The sequence below is a fragment of the Pseudorasbora parva genome, chromosome 16 (genome assembly GCF_024679245.1).
Source record: "Pseudorasbora parva isolate DD20220531a chromosome 16, ASM2467924v1, whole genome shotgun sequence".
NCBI classification, from domain to species: domain Eukaryota; kingdom Metazoa; phylum Chordata; class Actinopteri; order Cypriniformes; family Gobionidae; genus Pseudorasbora; species Pseudorasbora parva.
Window position 1 is genome coordinate 11,678,443 of NC_090187.1, and position 27,247 is coordinate 11,705,689.

At 41.0% G+C, this 27,247-nt stretch overlaps 1 protein-coding gene across 1 annotated transcript in view; it reads left to right on the forward strand.

The window, feature by feature from the left end:
- Positions 1 to 23,783, forward strand: part of scg3 (secretogranin III) — a 44,630-nt gene extending 20,847 nt beyond the window's left edge. The window contains exons 9-12 of the mRNA XM_067419736.1: positions 5,111 to 5,194; positions 5,350 to 5,460; positions 6,185 to 6,274; positions 22,970 to 23,783. Coding sequence (XP_067275837.1) covers positions 5,111 to 5,194; positions 5,350 to 5,460; positions 6,185 to 6,274; positions 22,970 to 23,088 — 404 coding nt within the window. The 3' untranslated portion in view covers positions 23,089 to 23,783. The remainder of the gene's footprint in view (positions 1 to 5,110; positions 5,195 to 5,349; positions 5,461 to 6,184; positions 6,275 to 22,969) is intronic.
- The last annotated feature ends 3,464 nt before the right edge of the window (positions 23,784 to 27,247 follow it).

A 27,247-nucleotide genomic window follows, 5' to 3' on the forward strand; every position in this document is an offset into this window, starting at 1 on the left:
GTAAATATAATCCAAGCCCCTTTGATGACATACAAGATTACGTTACTGTTGATCATCTATCCCAAATGTTTCCAACTATTTGTAAATTGTGAGAAAACTGCTATTTTAACTAAGGACCGGGACGTTTCCGCATATCTGCGTTACCCTCGGTTTTTTTCTGCAGAAGCGCTTTTCTCTTAGCAGTGTGAACATGTCACAGCAGCGTCGAGCGAACGCACAGAGTAACGTCATAACATCATTTTAAACACTTAAATGTATCTAATATGATAAACAGAGCTGCTTTACCTTATAATCATGACCGGTGCGCACGCCCGGCGACTGTGTCCCGTCCCGTCATAAAAAAAGTCCCGGTACTCGCGAGCTGTGTGTTTAACAATCGCTCCAGTGGCCGTGCTCAGCTCCAAAACACTTGGTCCTGCTCTGCTTTACACTACAGTAACGTTAATAACCGCTTCCATGAACGTGATTTCTGCCCGAGTCCTATTTTCCACCGGCTGTGAGGTGAAGACCACATGTCCCAAGATACTGCGCTCACACTTGGCGTCATCAAACTACACCTTTGTTTAGAATAGGCGCCCTCCAGTGACCGGAAAGTTGCATAGTGCACCTTTAATGGAAGAGATTAAATGACAACTTGTAAGAGAAAATGTCCCGTGTCATGAATATGACTCATATGTATTTGACTAGATCTGCACTAATATACAAGATCGTTTTGTTAAGGATGGATTGAGCTGGTTGTTGAGCTGGTGTTGCCTGTGGGTCATGTTAAACGCAGATAAATAATGACTAAAGATGAATTATATTTCAAACACTGTTGTTAATAGTTCGACATCAGTATGTGTCTGCATGTATATCTGTGATTAAAGACAGCATCACAGAATATACTGCTACCTTCAACATTATTTTCTGAGATTTAAAAAAACGGCCTAATCTAACAGAAACTAATATAGCAAGGTCAAGTTCTATGATTGTAAATCATAAATTATTTTGCATTTCCATAAACTCCAACAGCAAAGGGCAAATAATAATAATAATAATAATAATAAATAAATAATACAAATAATAATAATTTCGATAATTGTCCGTTTTTTCAAAGGTATTATACACAACACAAAATGTAATTTTATTGAATTTGTATTTCTGTCACTAATCCTCACTGATCAGTGTTGTTTCGAGGACACACAAGCAATGTGTAGTACATCTCATGCCCTTATATGGAACAGCATCCTGTTTCTCTCATTTGTTCTTGCTCTCTTTCATTCCGTGTAATTAATTCTGTGTGTTTCTCTAACGAGATGGTCACGGTCGTTCTGATAGAACACAGATAACCATTTGGAATTCTCCATTGCGTAATAATGGGGTTACTCTGGCAACCTGCGCCACAGGATGACAGTGCTGTAAAGATCAAATGGAATGGCAGGGTGTGTTGCCAGGATACGGCTGGTTATTGATCTGCTGTGGCTTAAACATGAGATGAGGCTCTTATCATTGTGCTCTAATGTGTGTTTGTCTATGGCAAACAGCTCTAAGACACAAAAGTGTGTACACAACAACACCTAATGAGCAGGGTACATGCACATCTACATATGGACTGTTGGAAGCAGCTCTGTTGTCAAATATAAATATGATCAGGTAAAAAATATACACTCTTTGACCTCGGAGAAAAAAACAAATAGAATACTCTAAATGTAGTTGTTGTATTACTTTATTTTTTATTATTATTATTTGACATGAACATTACATATGGAAACGATTAAAACATTTCAAACAGCTATTTTTATTTATAATTAAAAAAAAAAATGCTACCATAACCAAAACAAAAATCTTTGGTTAACTGTATATAGTACAGTATATACAGTCCCTGACAAAAGTCTTGTCACTTGTGTACAAATTGACCTAAAGTGCCGCTGAAATATATTTCTAATCAAGATTTTTTTCACAAGAAATGGCTCATTTTAATCCCACCAGCTTTTGTGATAATGTTTCAGTGAAAAACTAAACTTTCAAAAAGTATTCTAATATTCACAGCTTGGTAAAGCCCATTGAGTCAATTTTTGCAAAGACATAAGTGTTGTCACCTTGTCATATGAGCTTCACCTGTGACTCATAATGGCTCAATTAGGTCTCAAGTGTGTATAAAAAGAACCCCAGTACGCTAGACCTTCACATCAACTGCAACTAGACCTCTGCAAACATGCCTAAGATTCACCCTGAGACTAAAGTTTTGATTATCATGAGGCTGAAGACCAGATCCACTGCTGATGTGACAGACACCTTCAATGTGTCTCAGTGTCAAGTACAGAGGATAAAAAAAAGATTTGAAGAGACTGGAGACGTTTTTGACAAGCCCAGGTCAGGCAGACCCCGCAAGACAGCTGCTCGAGAGGACCATTTGTTGGCTTGAAAATCCAAGGCCAGCCCATTTTCCACTGCAGCAGAGCTCCACGAGACCTGGTCACCTGAAGTCCCTGTGTCAACCAGAACAGTTTGTCTGATTCTGTCTCGAAATGGCCTCCATGGTCGAATCAGTGCCCGGAAGCCAGCACTAAACAAAAGACAATTAAAAAACCGTGTGGCATTTGCCAAGGCCCACAGCCTGCTAAAAGGATGGACGCTGGCAAAGTGGCAGAAGGTGGATTTTTCAGATGAATCTTCTGTTTAAATAACACCACAGTCGCCGCAAATATTGCAGGAGACCTACTGGAGCCAGAATGGATCCGAGATTCACCCAGAAAACAGTGAAGTTTGGTGGCGGAAAAATCCTGGTCTGGGGTTACATCCAGTATGGGGGTGTGCGAGAGATCTGCAGGGTGGAAGGCAACATCAATTGTCTAAAATACCAAGAAATCTTAGCTACCTCTTATATTCCCAACCATAAAAGAGGCCAAATTCTGCAGCAGGACGGTGCTCCATTGCATACTTCCATCTCCACATCAAAGTTCCTCAAGGCGAAGAAGATCAAGATGCTTCAGGATTGGCCAGCCCAGTCACCAGACATGAACATCATTGAGCATATGTGGGGTAGGATGAAAGAGGACACATGGAAGACGAAACCAAAGAATATTGATGAACTCTGGGAGGCATGCAAGACTGCTTTCTTAGCTATTCCTGATGACTTCATCAATAAATTGTATGAATCCTTGCCAAACCGCATGGATGCAGTCCTTCAAGCTCATGGAAGTCATACAAGATATTTAATTTGAATCTCACAGCACCACAACTTAATTTGCTGACATATTTTTGTATTTGCAGTAAATTTTTTCAATTTCTGTATAGGCGACAAAACTTTTGTCTTGCCAAAATTTGACCTTTCTGTCTTGATTAAATGATAAATATTTTTTCTGTGAAAATTATTTATTTCAGTGCATTAAACATCTTTTGGGAGGGTTTTAGCTTTTCATATGAGCTATTTCTAACACCAATTAATTAATTCAAAGTCAGGTTAATATCAGGTATTTCTAGAAAATAGATAAGTGACAAGACTTTTGTCAGGGACTGTAGTATATAGTAGTTTTTGTTTTGTTTTTTGTTTTGCTTTATAAAAAGACAATGCATGTAATTGTACTGTATTTATTTAAAGTAGAAAAAATATCACTGCAATATACCATTATAATAAAATTGTTAAAAATATTTTTAGAATTTATAACATATTTATGGGCTTTTATGGGAAAAGCCTCATTTCCATAACTTGCTTAGAAGATTTGTTCACTTTTTAGTAAAATACATTTTTCTTATTTTTTCTCATCAGTTTGGATTGCTATATTTTATGTTACTCTTAGTTCATATTTACTGAATTATTTTAGTGCTATATGTTACCCTGATGGTGTTTTGTCTTTGTGTAGGTAACATTGTGCTTTGTGCTCTCATTGACTAGCCACTGTTGCTGTAGATATATTTTATCAGTCCACTAGATCAAAAAACTATATTGAGAAAACTGTACGAACTGAAAAACTAATTTGAGTAACTTAAATATTTTAAATGAATATGGTAACACTTTATATCAAAGTTTAGATATTCTACTAACCATAAGAAACTTTGCAACTACATGTCAACTAAGTATTACTAATACTTCTGACTGTCTGCTTAATATCTGCTAACACTTTATTTTAATGGTCCCCCAACGACATTCTACTGACTGTAAGTTACTTTGCAACTACCGGTATGTTTACCTGAAAACGATGTACTAAAAACTAAAAGGTTTCTCGCATACAGATGACAACGCTGTCAAAACTATCCCCATTCATACGGATACGCAAAAACACGCAAAAATGCTGCATAATGCTGCCAGGCCAGTAGTTGGCGATGTCACTTTGTAAAGAGACACTACGCGTCTATAGACTGAATACACATGCACTTGAGAATAACAGTATAGTTTTCAACTTAACTTAATAATTTCCTAATACTCTAATGAGAGTATAGTTGCAAAGTTACTTATAGTTAGTTGAACGTCTAAAGAGGACAGTCGAAATAAAGTTTTACCATAATTAAGTTATAAAAACTGGTTTCCAATAAGGTTTCATTAGTTAAAATGAATTATCCATGATACTTCTAAAGCATCTATAAATCTTAGTTAATTTCAACATTTAATAATACATTACTCAAATCAAGAGTTGTATCTGTTAAAGGGATAGTTAACCCAAAAATTTACATTTGATGTTTATCTGCTTACCCTAGGGCATCCAAAGTTCTTTCTTCTGAGCACACAAAAAGATTTTTAACTCCAACCGTTGCAGTCTGTCAGTCGTATAATGCATGAATGGTAACAAAATCTGTGAGAGCAAAAAAACATGCACAGACAAATCCATATTAAACACTGCGGCTCGTGATGAAACATTGATGTCTTAAGACACGTAACAATCAGTTTGTGCAAGAAACCGAACAATATTTATATCATTTTTGACCTCTAATACACCACTATATCCTTCAGCGCGCGATCAAAGTGAGGTCAATGTACACAATCTGGCGTAGAGATCCACGCAAGAGATCCCTTCCGGCGCTTGTGTAAACTACGCCAGATTGTGTACATAGTACATTGATGCATGAAAAATATAGTCTCCAAAAAATGCTTAAAACATCATCAATGGTTTTATAAATATTATGTTTTTCACAGAAAATCTGGATGCAATGATAGCCCTGCAGACCAAGAACAAGCTGGGCAAATCTCTGGTTCCTCTCAGCATTACGCCCCCTACAGGTAAATCATTACCCCACTCCGACCCACCACCACCACACCTCAAACCAGCCCAGGTCACACCACTGCAAACTGCAAGTCATTCACTGCAGATTCTGCTCAGGAAGACATTGGCATCACTATGCTGTCCCCCCATGCACCCCCCCCCCCCCTTCCAGGAAAAGCAGCGGATGATGATGACAACACCAAAGCAGAAGCTGCCAAAATGCAGAAGGAGTACGAGTCCCTGAAAGACTCAACCAAAGACATCCAGACTGCTACAGAGATCAGTGAGTGTATACAAGGATCATATTCACCAGCATGTTCATGGTTTCGGTTTCGTGTAAAAAAAAAGCCTCTCAGGTTCTGCTGGTGTAATTGAGCTGTTAACAGAGCTGATAAGCCTGTATTAAATACAAAACTAGCCTGGAATTTCATAGGAAACATACAGCCAGACTGCAGTAGAGATACAGAGAGAGAGAGTCAGTTCCATAGGGAGACTCTGCAGCAGCCCAACAGATTGAGGGCATCGCTGTAACACTGACAGTACTGACAGTAATTAATGAAATTATGAGATCCTGTTAAGGGAGACTTTTATTGATTTTATGAAATGTACTATACATTATTGTTAAAAGCTGTGATAATCACTATGGTTTATTACCCAAGAACCATTTAGAACACACCCATTACACATTAATGCTGCTTTCACGAGACGACGGCTCAGAACTTTTGTACTCACAGAAATTATTTGTTGCTATAGAAACTCATAATGGCAAAATGATCTGTGTACAAATATGCATTTGATGACTGTAAAAATATGTCTGTTCTGAAAGCACGATTAATTAATCTCTATATTCTCTTGCAAAATATTGAACAGGGCAGATGAGTTATAGTAATTTAAACAAACAATAATAATATGTTCTTCTGTCACTGGTAACCTTGATTAATTAATTTTAACCTTGATTACAAAAAATTGTCATATACATGTGAAAATCGTCTGGTCATTTCTGTCAGGTCATCCTGGGAAGTCTGAGAGCTATCTGGATGCAATCAGGAAGAATATTGAATGGCTGAAAAAACACAACAAGGAAGGCAACAAAGAAGGTAAAAGTTCATCAAATATGATACAAATTTTACAGCTGCTGAAATGGACAGAGAATGTGCTGTTTTTGCTCTTCATGATTCAAGCTTCATTTTCAGATTTCAGATTTATTCTTTAGTGTCCTCAGTAGAGGAAATATGTTTCCACGGACTGTACCAGAAGCAACATTCAGCACACATAGTATACACATACCGTACAAAATACACATAGATAAATAGGCCTAGACAAACTGCAAAAATAAAATGGCATCAGCAACAAAAACTGTACAAATTTAGAAATGATGCATTATGTAAATTCAACGAGAGTACAAAACCTTTCCCTGCCTTTTTTATGTCCATACTCTGTCAATTTTGTTTGTAATATTATTCAGATTAATCTGAATTAGGGCAGAAATCAATTTCTACATGCTAATTTGACAGTTATCAAATTACTGTAATATAGGCCAGCAGTCTGTATACGCAATGCAACTCAGGGTGCTTTCACACTTGGTTCGATTGTCTGGACTAAATTGCTTACTTCGATTGCTCCTCCCTGACTGTGTTCATATTATATTATTTGGGTCTGAACCAGGATGCGTTTGCATCAAAGCAGCAGCTGTGTAGAGGGCGCTATTTCCGCATGTTTTCAACCCACGCATGGGGGGTGGGATCACATCACTCACAGCACTCATCTTAGGCAGCTGCGGGCCTTCATGTAAATGGAGCGGTGGCTGATAGAGCAAAGTGAGTTTTTACTTTTCAAATTAATTCCTATAAAAGTTAAGCTTCCAAAGGCATGAACTGAAAATGCGCCAGACTGCACACACGCTGTGAATGTATGTCACGGTCGCGATTACCTCAGCTCGAGTGATGAATGTAATCTGACTCCTGCTGCGTTTGTGCCGTGACTCTCGTTCAGCTCACACACACATTTTTTAAACAGACACGTTCAGTTTTTAATTGTAGTGTCTGTTCTCTAACTGAAAATGAACGCGGCGGGAAAGTGAAGTGATCCAGTAATCCAGTAGACTCCACCAGGGGGCTTTGGGAGTGGCCTCGTAGGGCAGCGAAGCAAGTGTATTCTGGGAGTTGTGGTCTTTTATCCCCATGAGACAAAAATAAATGTTGGCTTTTCTCAGTCTAGAAAGCACCAAATTCAAAAATAAGGTCACATTTCTACTACATTAATGACCTAGCCTGACCATTGGCAGGGCTCAATCCGAGGGGCGGGATAAACGGTTGTCTTTCAAACTCCCTCTGCACGCGATAGGATAGCGCTACACCAACCGGAGCAGCGTGAAGCGGAGCTCGTTGACAGATTAAACATTCGCTGTATCCGGTCAGCAAAACTCCGAACACATCTTCCCTTTTTAAGAATGACTTCAGTGCCGTTCTTTGTTCTTTTCTCAGAGAAAAGCTTAACTCCAAGTCTTCCAGAGTCGCGGTCAAAGCTGATTCGAAAGACTGCCATTCTCCAGCCTAGATTACTAGTAGCACGCAAGCACAACTCTGCCGGCACTTTGTTAAGCCCCGCCCACCGACTCTATACAGGATGTGATTGGCCCGACCAGAGTTTGGTTTTTACAGCTCAGAACTGTATTGAGAGTTGATAGACGACACTCACGGCAGATACGAATATCTGCCCCTAGGGGGTGCGTCTAGATTTCTAGGCTATTAATGACCCAGTTTAAAGGGGTACTTCAGCACTGGGAAAATTAATCTGTATTTAAACTGGATCATCAATGTAGTAGAAACGTGAAATTATTTTTGAATTTGGTGCCTTCTAGACTGAGAAAAGACAGAAAATGTATTTTTGTCTCTTGGGGATGAAAGACTACAATTCCCAGAATGCTTCGCTGCCCTGTGAGGCCATTCCCAAAGCCACCGCTACTGGATTACTGTGACTGAGTTGAAGACACAACAATTAAAAACTGAACGTGTCTGTTCAATATAATGAGTGAGTCACCGCGTGAGTATCACAGCACTGAGCACTAACTGCAGGATCAGATAAATGAGCTGATGATCTCTCGTGATGAGAGCTGAGGTAATCGCGACTACACTCGCGGCATACATTTACAACGCTAGTTCAGTCTGGCGCGTTTCAGTTCATGCCTTTGCAAGCTTAACTTTCATAGAAATTAATTTGAGAAGTTAAAAGACTTACATTTCTCACCATAGCTCAGTTTAAATGAGTGCCTGTAGCTGCGAGCTGAGCTCTGAGTGTAATCTCCATCCCCCATGCGCGGGTTCAAAACATGTGGAAATGGCTCCCTCTGCTGGCTGTAGTCTTTAGCCTTTGGCCAAACATTCCTCCTATTATGCAAATATCGTCAATTTCCATCATAGGAGGAATTTTTCCAGAAATGAAATGCATAAATCTCTTGTCTCAGGGGGATATGAGGGGGGAAAGCACAATCATTTGAATATACTCCAGGGTTTCTACTGATACAAAGCCATATGCTAATCGCTGAAGTAACCCTTTAAATACAAAGCTTAATGCTAAATTACTGAAGTAACCCTTTAAGCGGACTTGGGTACGGTTTGTAAGTGGTAGTGTGAAAGCAACCTTAAAGATGTCAGACTGTTGCTAGATTTTGGAAATGATAAATAACCCTATTAACTGCGAGTGAACATGATGGTAAACTTTTTTTAACAACCTTATCTCTCTCTCTCTCTCTTAGAGCTGTCAAAGTGTTACCCCTAACCCAAGGTTACATAGAATCATGGAGAAGAACAGTCAAATTAAAGACTCTTTTTGCCCTTAATTTGCAATTAAAATAAGCGTGGGTGAGAGAGCGCTCATGAATATGCGTCGGTTTGATGAGCTTGGCTCTGTTACAGCGTTGTAAGTCTGCTGTGTGCTGGACAAAAAGATCTGTGTATTCCTCTCTTTATACCTGCCAGCATGAGACTGAGCGACTGTCTGTGTTCTTCAGACATCATCTGCTCAGCTCTGAAAATGAGAACGTGTTTTGAGATGAGAACTGTTGTTCTATTGTTCATATTCCAAACAGATTCATTAGAAGCAGCCTGTTACCGTTTAGGGTGAATCATATCCAGGTCATATTCATGACAACAACAACAAAAAAGAATATTAATCTGCATAAAGCAAATTAAGCCATTTTATTTCTCATTCTCTCATATCTCTTTTTTAAAAATTATTTTATTTTTTTCAGTCAGAATAAATTAAAGAATCTAAAAACTATGGAGGCTCGAGTCTGCCACAGAATAAAACATGTTTTAAATATATTTGCGACTTTTTATCTTACAAGTTTACATTGCAGAATTATGAGATATAAAGTCAGAATTAAGAGATATAAAGTCAGTATTTTGTGATATAAAGTCAGAATTGTGAGATATAAACTCACAATTAAGTTGTGATATCATGATTTTTTTTTCTTTATATCATGAATTGTGAGATATAAAGTCAAAATTACCATTTTAATTTTCTTGAGTTTACTTCTGGGAACGTACACATCACAATATTCCTTATTTAAATAATTTCCACCCAATGCATATGCAAAAAAAAAAGGGAGCGAGACCTGGTTAAGTTGAGTTACTGTGTTGAAACTCTTATTTATGGTAACAGGCATGACATTTTTAAAACACGCTCAAAGCAGTTGACCATTAACAACACATTTCTCCAGCTGACCAATCAGAGCACATTGTGCTTTTCGGAGGAGAGGCTTCAGAGAGACTAGAATTAAACAAGAGCTTTACAGACAGACTGGGAAGAGAGGTGCTGCAAAAATGGAAAATATGTTAAAAGGGTGTTTTTTTTAAACATTCAAGCCTAAAAACAACAGTTTCAAAGTAATTTGAGTGTATTTTTACTCCTTTTTTATTCATAAATACAGCATCGCAAAATATTTTGAGACTTAAGTCACACGTGTAGGACAATAAAAGTAAATTTTCTAAAAAAACAAAACAAAATATTAAACAAAGTGTGATTTACTTAGACCCACAAATAGAATGGAAAAAGCATTTAACAAAAATACATTTTACAAAATAAGTTTTCAAAAAGAGAGGCTCGAAAGAGTGAAGATAGTTCTGAAACTTTTGCCTCATTTATTTTTCTCTGTTGGAGATGAGACTTGGTTTGATAAGTGAAATAATAGTAATCTAGTGGTAACATCTAAATCAACTAGATGATCATAAAATCAACCTAACTTTAAATTATACACACACAATTATTTTTATGGGTTAAATCAGGTTCAAATAGCTCTGCAAAAGTAACAGTTTCAGTTTGGCAGTTTTTACAGTGCTATACAATGGCATCATTTTGGTGCTGCTGTATTCTGGGTAAAAGACGTATGAAAGATGCATTCAGGTACAAAAGCTGTAAAATATGCAAATGAAATGGACAATATTCATACAAACACAGATTTTTCAGGTGCACACATTCACTTCCTTTTCTCTGTCAAACGTGCCGACAGTCTGAAAGTCTTTGCTAATGTTTGTGGCAGAAGTCTTTGTCCACTGATTCTAAAGGAAAGCAAATTAACAGTGGCATGCATTGCATGGGAATCTGAAGAATGATTGTGAGATTGTAAGGCATGTGTGACAAAGATAGAGAGAAAAAAATATATAGAGAGGAATGATGTTTTGTTTAAGGAATGTGGGTTGCTACTTTTTTCCATTAGCTCAGTCTTTCTTCAGTTCTTTGAACTGATAAACTCACACTACAGTGCAATTACAGTCGTGCATTTACAATTGAGGTACGCTAAAACTTTACAGCTCATAGTTCTGTTAAAGCTCTTATAAGTCTTTCAAAAAAAATTGTTTTATTTGAGTTGAAATGTTGTCTAAGGCATTCATATTAAACCCAGAACACAAACATATCTTACATTAAATGTTACATTGCAAAGATTTGCATTCTCTTACAAAGTTATTTGCTTTCTCTAGCAAAACCTGTTGTGACTGAGTTCAGAGTCTCGGGCAAACAATTCATGTTTATGTCCCACTGGCAGTGTTTCAGACCCAATATTACTCTGTACGTTAACAATGGAGTGGTACATAGTTTTATTTTGAACATGGACTTAAGTATATATAATACTTAAGTCCACTTAATACGGTCTATAATACAGTCAGTGTTTAACTCGGTGTATGAACTGGCAATATATTCACAGATTTAAACTTCCCAGATCAATAACTTGTGAGCTAAACTTTTTTGACTTTTTTTCCTCATAATTGCGAGTTATAACGGCAAAATTGCGGTATATACACTCATAATTACGATTATTTTTTTATTAAAAAATAATTTCTCTCAAATGAGAGTATTTTTTATGTCTCACAATTCTTTCTTTTTTTATTAGAGAAAAAAATTATAGCAAATTAACAAATTATAGTAGCTTATACAATGCAAGTGATCATAGACATACATGTATAGTGGGTAGAAAAACAAAACCATAACAAATAGAGAGGAAAACCAACAAAGAAAACAAAATCAATACAATAACAAACAGAGAGGAAAACCATAAAAAAAAAAACTGATTATAAATATAGTGATGTATGCAGGTATATTTGGTAAGTTTAAGCAATGGAATATTAAGGGATAAGGGTAATTTGAGATGCTTATAGTAATAGTAACACATTTATACTTGAGGTAGTATTCATAACAAAAAATAATAAATAATAACTGTAGTAGTAACAGTAATGGTGGTAGTAGTAATAGCGAAAAGTATCAGTATTAGTTATATCTCACAATTCAAACTTTTTTTTCATACTTCAGACTTTTTTCTTGTAATTGCGAATTTATATCTTGCAATTCTGACTTATTAAAGAAACCTGTCGCTATTACAGCTACTGAGCAACTACAGATGACTGAGCACCTAATAATATTACATCAAACAAAAAGGTAAATTGCTAAGGCTAACAAATCTAAAAATTCGACTTTTTAGACCACCAGATATAAACACCAATCCTACACACAATTTCAGTGGTTTTACCATGAATACAGACCAATACCACCAAAATAATGAATCTGTCTGCTTTACTGAAGAACACACATTCATTACAGCCGCTTCACTAACACATAATACACACTCATGGTAAGTAACCGGTGACGAACAATAATAATACTGTGAAATAATCAACTAACAACATCTCTAAACATGAAAAAATATTTCATCATACCTTTAGCCTACCCTAGAGCTGCATTCTTCGTGGTGGGGGAAGATCATGTGTCAAATGTGCCAGTACAAATGTGACTGTGAAACAGACTTTAAAGGGTACATAACACACACAGTTTCTCCCATCTTATATTAATCTTGAGGACCTATAGAGTAGTATTGCATCCTTCATATCTTAGAAGAGTCTTTAGTTTTATCATATTTATGCTGTACTGATTCTTCCCGAAAACAGCCGAACTCTTCGATTCTTGCTGTGGGCGGAGCTATAGATCCCAATTCCCAAGCACACACAATAAATCATGGCATTAATCAGGGGTAACATTCGCTATATGTTTGTATGTGCGACGATTGCCAGCAAAACACAGATGTGATGCAGTTTCACTCATCACCTTTTTTAAAAAAAAATAAAAAACAGACCCGACTTGACACAACTTGACAAGACAAGACAAGGAACATTTGGTGCCGATCTGGCACAGGACTATCTGCAAACACAAGACGAAATATAGCTGCAAGCAGCCATTACCAGGGCCAAGAACAAAGAAGACAAGACATGCCAAAATGGCTGGGAGTGTCAGACAAACTGCAACAATGAACAATTAAACACACTTTAAGATGATTTTAGGCAAAAAGGCTGAAAAGCACAATGTAATCTAAGGGAATTTTATGTTTTGTTCTATTATAGTGCCACCAAGAGGCACAATTCTAGGTGTCCTTCTTTTAGGTGTCCTCAGAATGAGCCCATATGTGTGTGTGAATTTTGGTGAAAATATCTAATTTCGTTTAGCAGTTATAGACGTTGACATGAAGAAAAAAAATAAATAAATAATGACTGACACCTGACTTTGATTGGATTTTACTACCCCTTAGTATCAATATTTTGACATTGGTCTAATTTGTGTTACTATTGACATATGTTTCCGAACTTTTGACGGTTTCGAAGATATCAGCTAAAGTTTTATAAGCCCTTAATTACAATGCTGCACAAACCATATGCCGAAACATGGCGAGTCTGATATCATTGGAGAATCGTTGGCAAGGCTTCAGGAGCCAAAAAAAAAAAAAAAACTCCCATGAAAATAAGTCAACCACACCCAAAGTTATAAGCATTTGAGGTAACAAAATTCTCCACTAGGTGGCACTCTTTAAAAACTTATCAGGCTCCTTCAGGGCATCATGGTGATGACCCATACCGAGTTTTGTAACAATCCTTTCATGTGTTCATCAAATACAGCATTTCATCACATAATTCAAAATGGCCTACAGCCAAAATGTCAACTCAACATGACGTCCAGAATTTTAAACCACTTTTGTGATTTTTGGACAAGCGGTTCAGAAGTTATAAGCAAATATATCTATTTTTATCTCCGGACCAGTAGGTGGCGCTGCGCCGAAACACTGCATGTTGCCTCAGCTCATGCTTGTGATGACATGAGCCAAGATTGTTTTGATTCCAATAAAGCTTTGCAGAAAAATAGCCTTACGTGAATTTTTGCAACCACTACGTAAAACGTGTTTGCACGTTTATTGAAAATGATTCGACGAATCAACTTGAATTCCAAAATGTTCTGCTGTCACCACCTGAAGAAGATCTGGTTCAATTTTCATGCAAAAAATGGAGTTTGAAAAAGTATTTTTTTCAGAAAATTCAAAATAGTGGGAAAATTTACGTAACTGAAATGACATCGTATGGTGCAATCAAATCGACTTGATCCAGAGCGAAAATAATTTTGTTTCTAGCCCTTATGGTTAAAAAGTTATTCGTATAAATAGGAGTGAAACTTTGGACTTTGGAAAATTTGGAAAGTTGGTGGCGCTAGAGGGAATTTTTTACAGACTCTAAATTTGGTATGGTTACTATTGATACTGATCTCTATCAGTGTACCAAATTTCACAACTTTCCCGCAAACAGTTCTATGGGCTGCCATAGACTCAAATGGCGGAATAATAATAAGAAATCTAATCTAAACCTATTTCAATAGGTGGCTCCGCGCCTTCAGTGCTTGGCCCCTAAAAACTAGGGAGCAAACAAGGCAGGTAACGAGGGAGGACAGTGTGGGGAAAATGAACCAATAATCAGGTAACAAGATAGACAGGGTTAGAAAATAAACAGCACATGGAGCACGTGGCACAATAAAAAAAACACATGACAAGCCATGTGATCAAACCGAACATAACAAAAACATGCTCAAACCAAACAAGACACGAACATGCAGCTAATGAGAACACTCATAAGATGGATGTTCACACAAAACATGAAAGCACGCAGCCAGCAGTGAAAATCATGAGCCACATGCTACACACAACACAAGACAAGAGCGCATGGCGAGTTTATAAAACACACAACTCTTGCGCTCACAAAAGAGACAAGACATGGAGCATGAGTGTCCGAACCCCAACACAGAACCAAGACTAGAAAATGACCAGAATCCGAACACAGCACCAAAAAAGCACACAGACAAGAGACTGGAAACTGCGCACTCACACAAAGACAAGACACTACTGGAGCATCAGGGCTCTGTTACAAAACCAAGAATAAACTAGAACGAAGTGACAGAACCCCGAGTAGCCTAATATTACGCCTATGCACTGGGCAATTGTGTTTTTTATTTGATTTTATCAGATAGTCTATTCCATTTCATCTTTAAAATCTATTGTCATTCATCTTGAATGAGGGGAGCCGGATAGTCCGGGTGATACAGGGCATGGATACTATGGCCACTGATACAGACATAGTCAGGAAACGTGAGGTCTGGAGGAAACTCCACTGCTCTGTCCGGTTTCTGTGATGACTGTCCAGTCTTATTCAGTTGTAATGGTCAGTGTAGGAAGAATTCACTGGTCTATAAATTTTTCCAGAGCCCACGCACACAAACATGCACAAAGCGCGCTACTGATAGCCAGCATTTTCAGCCCACACGATGTACTCAAACACACCCGCACAACCATGCTCTGCCAAAACCTGTGAATTTAGAAGTTTATTTATGCATTATTACTTTCAGGCATTACTGTGACCTTTGACATCCAGCATTAATAACAACATTTCTAGACAGAAAACATACAATCACACATCAAGATGTTGTCTTTTTCAATTCTATAGCCTTCCAAAGTATCTATAGTTATTTAGCATGGAACACTGCGTTATTTCAACCTACTCACAGATTTATATAACCCATAATCGTTATTTTATGAAACATTTTTTGTGCCATCCTCAATTGATCTAAAAATGTTAACAAAACAGAAGTTTAGTTAACATTCAGTTTAACTAAAAAAAATTAAGCTTTTTTTTTTATTTAAGCATTACCATTGAATTATTAATCATTTTCAGATTACAAATTGAATTGAATAATCTTTACATATTATTCAAATTTTGAATTAAGAATTTTAAATGACAAAAAATATTAAAAAAGACTAGATCTTAATAAGAGACTTTTAATAAATCTTAATGGAATGAAAAAGGACAATTTATTAACATGGTTCATTTTCATAAATGTAAATATATTTGCCTTTTTTTATGAATACGAATTCATAATATGAATAAAATGTAAGGATTTTTCACATTTATTTATTTAGTATTAAATAAACATTGTGTATATATATATCATTAATTTTGTAGTATAGTTGTATCATTTTTAAATACTAAGTAACATCGATGAAAAAATATATCAGAAATTGCTAGTAAATGTTAATTAATTACAAAAGATGTGCAAGCAACACATTGATTTATACTTATACATTCAATTTTGAAGTACAAAAACTAAAATAGTATTTTCTTATAATATATTGTCTATATTGTCTTTTCTTATAATAATGGTTGTCTTATTTTCAGAAAAATCATTTTAACAGTGATGTGTTGTGAAATGAAGATGATTGAGAACATGCAAATTAGCTGATATTTTGATGAAAAACGTCTCAGGTTACGTATGTAACCCTAGTTCCCTGAGGGAACGAGACGATGCGTCGAAACGCTGTGAGAACGCCTCTGCGTTAATGCGTCGTGAAGCGCCTGTAGAACCATTCCATCTGAAAAAAGATCGATCGTCGGCGTGATGACGTCATCGACCGGAAGCTATAAAACGTCCGTGAAAACAAACAGGAACTAACTTCTGATAAAGCCTGAAGTAAGTGATCACGGACACGCCGGAAGTATGGCAGAGCGACGCAGCGTCTCGTTCCCTCAGGGAACTAGGGTTACATACGTAACCTGAGACGTTCCCTTTCGGGGAACTCGAGCTGCGTCGAAACGCTGTGAGAACGCTTATACCCACATCGCCATAGGACCAAGCCGAAGCGCACACGGTTACGAGAGAACCTGTGCCCCTACTGTAGATGCCAGGTCTAGTTCGTAGAACCTGACGAAGGTAGACGGAGACGACCATCCGGCCGCGTTGCAGATATCGTGGAGGGAAGCCCCCGACAAGAGTGCTTTAGAAGCAGCCATACCCCTGGTTGAGTGCGCCCGGACAGCCAGTGGAGATGGCTGCCCGGCAGCTTCATAAGCAAGTGAGATGGCCTCGGCCACCCACTTGCTCATCCTCTGCTTGGATACTGGAGCCCCCTTCTTAGGGGGTCCAAAACAGACAAATAATTGTTCAGATTTCCTCCACAGGGCAGCTCTGTGGACATATGTATCCAGTGCCCTCACCGGACACAGCAGATTTAACCTTTCCTGGTCTGACGTCATAAACGGAGGAGGACAGAAGGCTTGTAGAGTGATGGGGCCCCGTGGGCTCGTAGGAACCTTGGGGACATAACCCGGCCTGGGATGCAGAAATGCTTTCACCATCCCTGGCGCAAACTCTAGACATGAGGGCCCTACTGACAGGGACTGAATATCTCCTATTCTTTTAAGAGACGAAATGGCCAACAGGAAGATGGTTTTTAAGGTGAGGAACTTGTCCGAAACCTCCTCCATAGGTTCGAACGGTGGTCCGGACAAGCCCCTCAGAACAATGGCCAAGTCCCATGCTGGGACCCTCGAGTGCATAACTGGCCTCAACCTTAAAGTGCCACGAAGGAAGCGTGTAATTAGAGGGTGTCTTCCCAAAGACACTCCACTGAAAGGGACGTGGAAGGCACCCAAGGCCGCCACGTACACCTTTAGTGTGGAGGGGGTCAACCCTGCCGAGAACCTTGCCTGCAGGAACTCCAGCACTGTACCAACCGGGCAGTTAACTGGGTCCCACTCAGAGTATGTGAGCGGAGTGGAGTGGGAGTGGAGGGAGGAGTGGAGCGGCAAGATTTTGAATGGAGTGAGGAGCGGATTTTTTAAAAGTCGGAGCGTTGTGGTTTTCACTCGCTCCGAGAGCGCTCCACTACCGCTCCATCATGAGTACAATTCATGCAAACCGGCCAGCACATAATAACTAGCCTACATTTTTAGCCAGAACTAGAGCTTAGATCGACTCAAAAAATCAAGCCCAACCCTACCCAAGCCCGTGCACCCGAGAGACCGGCCCTGTCCGACACATTAACTGTAATTATGAGCCCGTTTTAAACCCGACCATTTTTAATACGTGGGCGAGGTATAGCCTGACCTCACTAATGAGCGGAGTGAAGCCGGTGTGACTCAGCTCAATAATCCGCAGACGCGCGCTCATGAACCGCTCACGGTAAAAGGATGTTCGTTCAAATCCAGCTTAGACATGACATAAATCTGTAGCTTACTATAGGCTACTTGTTGTAGCCATTAAACAATGTTTTTTTTTTCATATTTATGTTTAAATATTATAATATTATTTTTACATTTCATCTGATTATGATATCAGTGCAAAGATGCTAGTGGGTCAGAAATGATTTTGGTGGTTATATTTAGCTTAATATGAAGTTTTCTTTTTGTAAAAAGCCTTTCTTTCGTTTTGTACAAATTGTTTCTTAATTTTAATAAAGGTTTCTTCGGCCAGTTGCGTGTATTTAATAAATAATAAACAAATAGTAGACTAATCGTGACATAGAAATGCACACTAATGTTCCAATAAACCACGTTGAAATAAGGCCTCTAATCACCTATTGTTTATTTTTTATTATTTTTTAAATTTAATGCAGGTTATATACCGAACTTTATAGTAATATTTCAGAGCTTACTTAAATACTTTAGCGGTTATCCGCAAATTTCCCCGGAGCGAAGACGGAGCAGTGTTTCTGATATCAGTGAGGGAGGAGTGGAGTGGGGAGCTGGAAATTGTGAACCCGGAGCGGAGCTGGAGCGGAGTGAGTCTTGAATGCAAAGAGCGTGGAGGGGATATTGCTGCCACTCCACTCCACTCACATACTCTGGTCCCACTGGCGTTCTCTGCACCATGCTGAGAAAAGTCTCCATTTCAAAGCGTACAGCTTCCTTGTGGACGGAGCTCTGGAGTGTAGGATGGTCTCTACGACCTCGGCCGAGAGACCTTCCTCTATGAGCCTAGCCCCCTCAGAGGCCAGGCCCACAGTTTCCACATCTCCGGGCGTGGGTGCAGGAATCTCCCGCCCGCCTGAGAGAGTAGATCCCTCCTGGTCGGAATCTCCATCGGAGAGCCTTCCAGGAGAGATATCAGCTCCGAAAACCATACTCGGGTCGGCCAGTTCGGAGCCACTAGAAGTACCTGGGCCCCGTCCCGGCGTACCCTCTCCAGAACTCCTGGAAGCAAGACAATCGGGGGGAAGGCGTACAGAGGCAGCCTCGGCCACTCCTGTACCATGGCATCCAGCCCCAGCGGGGCCGGATGGGTCAGAGAAAACCACTGCGGGCAGTGAGAATTCTCCGCCGAAGCAAACAGGTCTATCTCTGCTTTCCCATAAACCTTCCAAAGGAGCTCCACCACCTCTGGGTGGAGTCTCCATTCCCCGGGCCTCGGCCCCTGTCTCGACAGGCTGTCTGCTTCCTGATTCAGGGCCCCCGGGATATATACTGCCCTGATTGACAGCAATTTCCCTTGGGCCCACAGGAGGATCCGATGTGCCAATTTGTCCAACGGACGAGACCTCAGACCCCCCTGGTGATTTATATAGGCGACCACGGACGTGTTGTCTGTCCTGACTAGTACGTGGTGGCCCCTGAGGTCGGGCAGGAACTGTTTCAATGCAAGAAACACTGCGAGCATCTCTAGCCGATTTATGTGCCAGTGCCGCTGATGTTCCTGCCATAGACCCTGGGACGAGCGACCACTCATGGTCGCCCCCCAGCCCGTGAGAGAGGCATCTGTCGTTAGCGTTACGCGATGAACATGAGCCCCCAACACGGGACCCTGAGATAAAAACCCCGGGTTTTTCCACATGACCAGAGCACGTAGGCATCGCCGCGTGACTTTGATCGTGCGGAGCGGATTTCCCCTCGGGGAGAACCCTTTTGTTTTGAGCCACCACTGCAGTGGCCTCATGTACAGTAGGCCAAAAGGTATCACGTTGGACGCTGCTGCCATGAGACCTAACAGTTTCTGGAACTGTTTCACAGTGACGGCTCGGCCTAGCTTCTGTTCTTTGGCGGCTGCCAGGATCGATGCTATGCGTGTTGGCGATAATTGCGCCCGCATAATTACCGAGTCCCAGTTCACACCCAGAAAAGTGGTTCTCTGAGCCGGAGAAAGCACACTCTTCTTGGCGTTCAGCCTCAACCCCAGCTTCGACATATGGGCGAGAACAGCATCTCGATGCTGAACCGCCATCTGCTCTGTATTCGCTAGAATCAGCCAGTCGTCGATATAGTTCAGAATGCGGATGCCCTGCAGACGCAGCGGCGCCAGAGCTGCATCCACACACTTGGTGAACGTGCGGGGTGACAGTGCTAGACCGAAGGGAAGTACCCGATATTGGTATGCCTCTCCCCCGAAGGCAAACCTCAGGAACTTCCTGTGATGTGGAAGGATGGAGACATGAAAATACGCATCTTTGAGGTCTATGGTGACAAACCAATCCTCCGATTTGACCTGCGCTACAATCTGTCTGAGTGTAAGCATCTTGAATTTGAGCTTGGCCACCGAGCGATTCAATAGCCGCAGATCTAATATCGGGCGTAAGCCCCCATCCTTCTTCGGCACGATGAAGTAACGGCTGTAAAAGCCCGACTCCCTGCTGGGAGGGGGAACCCTCTCTATAGCCCCTTTTTGCAGGAGTGTCTCTACTTCCTGTGCCATTACCAGAGCCGGCTCCGGGCCCACCTCTGTAGGTAGGACACCGCAGAAAGGAGGTGGCCGACTTCTGAATTGAATGGCGTACCCCCTTTCTACTATCTGCAGGACCCAATGAGATATATTTGATAGACGTTTCCACTCGTCTAGAAAATCTACTAAGGGAACCAGCCTCTCGAGGCTGGCCTCTGGTGTATTTTGAGCAACAAGCGCAGTGCCCTGAAGCGGCGGACCGGCAGGGAACAACTGACTTGACTGCTCGGGGGCCCCCCGAAGGGGGTGCGGACCACCCTCGGGTGGCCCGCGGAGACCGACTATGCCCCGGCATTGCGGCGGGGTTGGCAGCGCGGCCCCCCGAGGGTGCCGTAGGGAAACGGGTACCGTTAGCAGGGGTAAACACCGTTTCCCTACGGGGGGAACCACCCTCAGCGTCCTGACGCTTCTGGCGTCAGGAACGCTTCGACGAGGCCTTCTTGGCGATCAGGACTGTCCGCAGATCAGCCCTGCCCCTCGAAGGCCTCGTCTGAGAGCGCCGCCCCTCGTCCCCACGCTGAGGGGGAGCTCGGGCAGCGACGCTCTGCTTTTGTTGAGCCCTGTGTGAGGAGCTCGTACTCGGTCTGGGCTGCTTGGTGGTATCAGCAGCAGCCCCAGGGACCTGGACCCGGAGAGGGAGGAACTGCTTGAGCGCCGCAGCTTGCTTTTTCGACTCCTGGAACCTCTCGGTGACAGTGTGGACTGCGTCACCGAAGAGGCCTCCAGGAGAAAGCGGCGCATCAAGCAGAAAGGCTTTCTCCCTCTCCTTGATGTCTGTGGGGTTCAACCATAAATGCCTCTCCGTAGCCACCAATGCTGCCATGGAGCGGCCAACACATCTGGCCGTCTCCTTGGTGGCCCGGAGAGCTAAATCAGCTGATGATCTTAATTCAGCGACAATATCTCCCCCCACAGCATCACTACTGTCCAGATCCCTCAGCAGGTCAGCCTGGTATGCCTGCACGATAGCCATCGTGTGCAGGCATGCAGCCGCTTGACCCGCTGCCGAGTACGCTTTACCCACCAGCGCCGACGTTGTTTTTAATGGTCTGGTGGGTAAAGTCGGGGCCTTAAGGGACGATGCCGAAGAAGGTGAGAGATGGCTCGCGAGCGTCTCTTCGACCTTTGGCATCGCCCCATAACCATACTGTCTCAGCCCGCTGATGTTGCTGTAGACCGAAGTCTGCGGGCTGAAGACACAATATGATGCCGGTCTCTTCCACGATCTTGCCACCTCGGTGTGCAAGTCGTGGAAGAACGGCAGGCCCCGCCGCTGAGGTTCTGAAGCGCGAGATGGCAGGAAGTGTTCGTCTAGCTTGCTATGACGTTTTCTCCCTGCCTCAGATCTTTCAGTGGGCCAGTCGATGTTTAATCTGGCCACTGCTCGCGTCAAAACCTCAACTAGCTCCTCACTAGCAGGGGACTGAAGTGGCGAGTCTTCAGTATCGATACTTTCAACGTCCACCTCCTCAGAGCTGGACAGATGAAGTACCGGCGACTCTCTCGGGGGGGAAGAAACCGCCATGCGTGCTTCCATGCCCCGAGAAGAGCCGCTGGATGGAGCAGGTGAGGGCAGAGATAAGGCAGCGCCCGTCTCTAACCCCTCTGCAACATCCAATTGTGATCCCCACGACTGCAGCCTTCGCTCCGCCTCGGCGGCAGCGGGACCAGAGCCGCGGGGAACACGAGCCGAGGCACCCTCCTCGAAGAGTGCCCGGCGGGAGCGCAGCGTTCTCAATGGCAATCGCTCACAGTGCTCACAAGCAGCCCCCTCGAGGGCTGCCTGGGCATGCTGCGCTCCCAAGCAGGCTACACAAAGAGAGTGTGTATCCCCGCTCGTGATGTAGCGTGGGCAGGGATGAACACACCTCTTAAAGTTACTGCTTTCACTCGCCATAATCTATCTATTTATTTTCTCTTCTTTTGTAAATATGGGAATATTTAACAAAAAGGTGGAAAAACTCTTGCAAATAGACAGACAAAAACACCAAATAGACAGACAGGTTCACACAGATCGCTTGCTGAAGGCTCAGAAGCTAGTTCCTGTTTGTTTTCACGGACATTTTATAGCTTCCGGTCGATGACGTCATCACGCCGACGATCGATCTTTTTTCCGATGGAATGGTTCTACAGGCGCTTCACGACGCATTAACGCAGAGGCGTTCTCACAGCGTTTCGACGCAGCTCGAGTTCCCCGAAAGGGAACTGACATTTAAAAATGCATTACACACAACCTTAATCGGTTATGTGAATAACGCTATATATAATCAAAATTTTAATTGGTTAATGTGAACAAAGTATGCTGAACATTTTTTTTTTATAAATATGTTTTAAGTTGAACATGAGTATCGATATGAATATTTAGATATTGGGGCACACTAATGGCACCATTTCCTTCAGTGTGCAGGTCAGTGTCTGTACTGATCAGTTCTGTGTTTTAATTTCTTCAGATTACGACCTCTCTAAACTGAGGGACTTCATGGACCAGCAGGTGGACGCTTACATCGATAAAGGCATTCTTGAGAAGGACGAAGGTGATGTCATCAAGAGAATCTACGGAAGCCTGTAGGAGCCAGTCCAGCTTCACATGTAATAGCGTAACAGCGAGTCTACTAAATACTTCGACCGGGCATACTAACACAGATCCTAATGCTATAACTCCTAATAAATAAGATTTAGGTTATTTGCAACTCAGACCGTATTTCCTCCTGAAGGCAATATCCTCTCTCAGTGCAGTCAGCAATAGGACGCAATCTAGTTCTAGACGAGCCACAAATCACATTTGAGTTGTTCTTATGCATTAGGACAGAATAACAGCATTGGCTACCTAGAAGAATGAAATTCAGTGGATTTTTTGGTATGACTTACATAGAAGCTTTTGCACCTCTTTTGCAATAGACTTTTACAGTATCATAAACATATAACATTCATTCATGTACGGTGTATAGCATTCTTTAATCTTTTGATCTGATTTGATGAAGGAAATTAACCTGTATTATTTTTTTCACAATCAAAAAAAAAAACAAAAAAAAAAAGATCAGCTTGGACTCCTCTGTTGTTGTTTTCTCTCCCAGTCTATAGGGGGCAGTCTTTATATCTTTATTTCTCCCTTCTCTATTTTACGTCTGGCTTTCTTGGTTTGGTTTCTCCACTATTTGACTCTGTATATTCCACATGCTATAGATTCACAAAAATCAAGTATTTTTAAATGTACATATTGTGATTTTTTCCAAAACTCTATTAAACATTGCCTTTCTTTAAATACGTAACTTGTGTTGTTGTCTTTTTTTAAGGTTTCTATCCTCTTGGACTATAAATCACATTGCAATCGTATGTTCAAAATATTAGGCCTGTTTATAGACAAATGTTTCAACTAACTTTTACTTTTTGTTCAGTAGAAACACTGCCAAGAATGTATGTCTCATCATGGGACAGTTAAAATCGCAACTGCCTGGGGTGTTTGTATAGGCAGAGTTTCTACACATTTTCTATTTCCAAATTACATACTTTTCCGAACTCAGATTTTTTCAGACATTTCAGACATTTTTCAGACAATATTTAACATACATGGTTTATACAGCATTTTCAGCATTGTGTTTGAAAGTAGTCATCTGGAAATAATTTAATCATAATACATAATATTGTATTGATTGTCGCAAAGTGATAACATGCGCTTACATGATAAGAAACCTAAAACACTTTATAACCTGCATATATTCACCATCTGGTTGATACTGTAATTCTGGTTTGATGTTGAATGATTTGTGAAGTTCAAGCTTGATAAAAGACAAAGAGCTTTGTGTAATGCAAATGTGCACCTTGAATGTACTCAGTTGTGTTTGAGAATCAATAAAGGATCACTAACCTTATTCCATGAAAACACTGCTTGTATGATATAAAACAGTTTGTTATCAAACAGTTAGTTCCTGTCCTTGATTCTGATTGGCCAATGTGTTTTATTCATATAAAACACTGGTGACAGCTTCACCCAATAGTTCTGTGTATCACTGCACAACACCCTTAGCAAACACTTTTAACAACACAAACATGTTTGTTATCACTATTGTTCGGCCTACTGTATTATGTAGAAGAGTACTGTAAGAGAGAGATTGAGTGACCGAGTGTATTACCTGCTTTCATTTCCCTTCATTCCAGTCTTATGTTCATAATAAATAAATCAATTTGAATGTCCGTTGCGATATCTTGTCCTTTTAGCTGTGTCCATACTGACAGCTAGCCTAGAAATCTAGACGCACCCTAGCCCTAGGCCAATCACATCGTGTATAGAGTCGGTGGGCGGGGCTTAACATAATGACGGCAGAGTTGTGCTTGCATGCTTCTAGTAAACACAGAAACTGGCGAACGTTGGTCTTTTGAATCAGCTTTGATCGCGACTCTGGAAGACTTGGAGTTAAGCTTTTCTCTGAGAAAAGAACAAAGAACGGCACTGAAGTCATTCTTAAAAAGGGAAGATGTGTTCGGAGTTTTGCCGGGGAAAGTTTAATCTGTCAACTAGCCCTGCTTCACCTTCGTTGCTCTGGTTGGTTGTAGCGCTATCCAATTGCGTGCAGAGGGAGTTTGAAAGACAACCGTTTATCCCGCCGCTCGGATTGAGCCCTGTCAATGGTGAGTTTCCAGACCCAACAGCTTGATGTGGATCTGGCTTGTCAGGCTAACTGACAGCACTAGTTAAATCATTTGCTTTTAGTTTGGCCTTGTTCCCGTGTTCACAGTGCCTTCAATATAAAAGTCTTTGCTACTGAGTGACTCACTCATAAAGACGGTCTTTGCTGCCATTTAATGCCATAATAATGTAACTTCTGTTGCTGTTCATGGTTTAAGGACTATTTTTTCCAGTGGAAGAAAGGGTTTAATGTAGCCTAGAAATCCAGACACACCCTAGCGGCAGCAAATGTAATCTGCCCGCAAGTGTCGTCTAGGAACTCTCAATACCCTTCTGAGCTGTATTCCTCTCAATCTGGACGGGCCAATCACATCGTGTATAGAGTCGGTGGGCGGGGCCATAATGACGATGGCCGAGTTGCGTTTGCATGCTTCTCGTAAACACAGAAACTGGCGAACGGCGGCGGTCTTTCGAATCAGCTTTGACTGCGATTCTGGAAGACTTGGAGTTAAGCTTTTCTCTGAGAAAAGAACAAAGAGCGGCACTGAAGTCATTCTTAAAAAGGGAAGATGTGTTCGGAGTTTAGCCGACCGGATACGGCGAATGTTTAATCTATCAACAAGCTCTGTTTCACCTTCGTTGCTCTGGTTGGTGTAGCGCTATCCTATCGCGTGCAGAGGGAGTTTGAAAGACAACCATTTATCCCGCCCCTCGGATTGAGCCCTGCCTATGGTGATTTTCTAGACCAAACATCTTGATGTGGGTCTGGCTTGTCAGGCTAGCTTTAATGAGTTAGTTCACCAAAAAATTAATACTCAGTTATTAATTACCCTAATGTCAAACCCGTAAGACCTTCATTTATCTTCGTAACACAAATTAAGATATTTTTGATGAAATCCAAGAACTCTCTGACTCCTCCATAGACAGCAATTTAATTAACACTTTCGAGGCCCAGAAAGGTAGAGAAGATATAATAGTACAAGTGACTCCAGCGGTTCAACCTTAATTTTAGGAAGTGACGAGAATACTATTTGTGTGCAAAAAAACTAACAAAAATAATGACTTTAGTCTACAATTTCTTCTTATCTGTGCCAGTCTCCTAAACAGTTTACATTGTAAATAGAGTGCCAGGCTTCCTAGTTCTACGTCAGAACGCTGGCTCACCATCGGCAACTCCTGCGTCAACATCACACGCATGCGTCATGGTGCTCACGTGAACAGCTGCGTAGGACCATAGACTGTAAAAAAATATGGACGTAGTGTTTGACGTCACCCATAGGATTCCGATAAGCCGTTCTGAAGCTTAAAGTAGGGGCGAGCTGGGTGTTGCCATCTTGCGAGCGAGTCATCGCGTGTCACTCCCGGATAACAGAAAAATTGGCAAAAAGGCAGGATGTAGGTGGAGCTTAGGTGACGCAATGACTATAGATGGTGGATAAATGGCTATCCACCTGTAACCACGCCCTTAATTATGCAGAACTTTAAGGCTTTATATAACGTAAATATATAACGTATAATGAGTTATAAAAAAATTCACCCCCCTCACAGTTGTCATGAAGGTCAAAATTAGCCTTATAGGCAAAAAAACACAATTTGTACCAGGCTGTAGACATGTTTTTTTCAGCTGTAAAGTTAAGAATTTTAACATGGGGCTCAATGAAATTCTGCTCCCTTCTGGAGCCGGTCGAGGAATTGCAGTTTACATTACTTCTGTATTGGCTTCAAGAGAGATCGCGGGAGGTTGCCGCTTGCATAGGACACTGGCACGGACTAGAAGAAGTTTGTTTTTTTGTCAAAATGTATTCTTATCCCTTTATTAAATTAAAGAAACACTCCACTTTTTTGAAAATAGGCTCATAAGTCCCTTAGAGTTAAACAGTTGAGTTTTACCGTTTTTGAATCCATTCAGCCAATCTGGTGGTAGCACTTTTAGCACAGCTTAGCATACATCAATGAATTATATTAGACCATGCATAAGTGCTAAAAAATGACTAAATATTTGTTATTTATTATAGACCTATTTAAAACTTGACTCTTCTATAGTTACATTGTGTACTAAGACCAACGAAAAATGAAAAGTTGCTATTTTTTATACATTTATGAA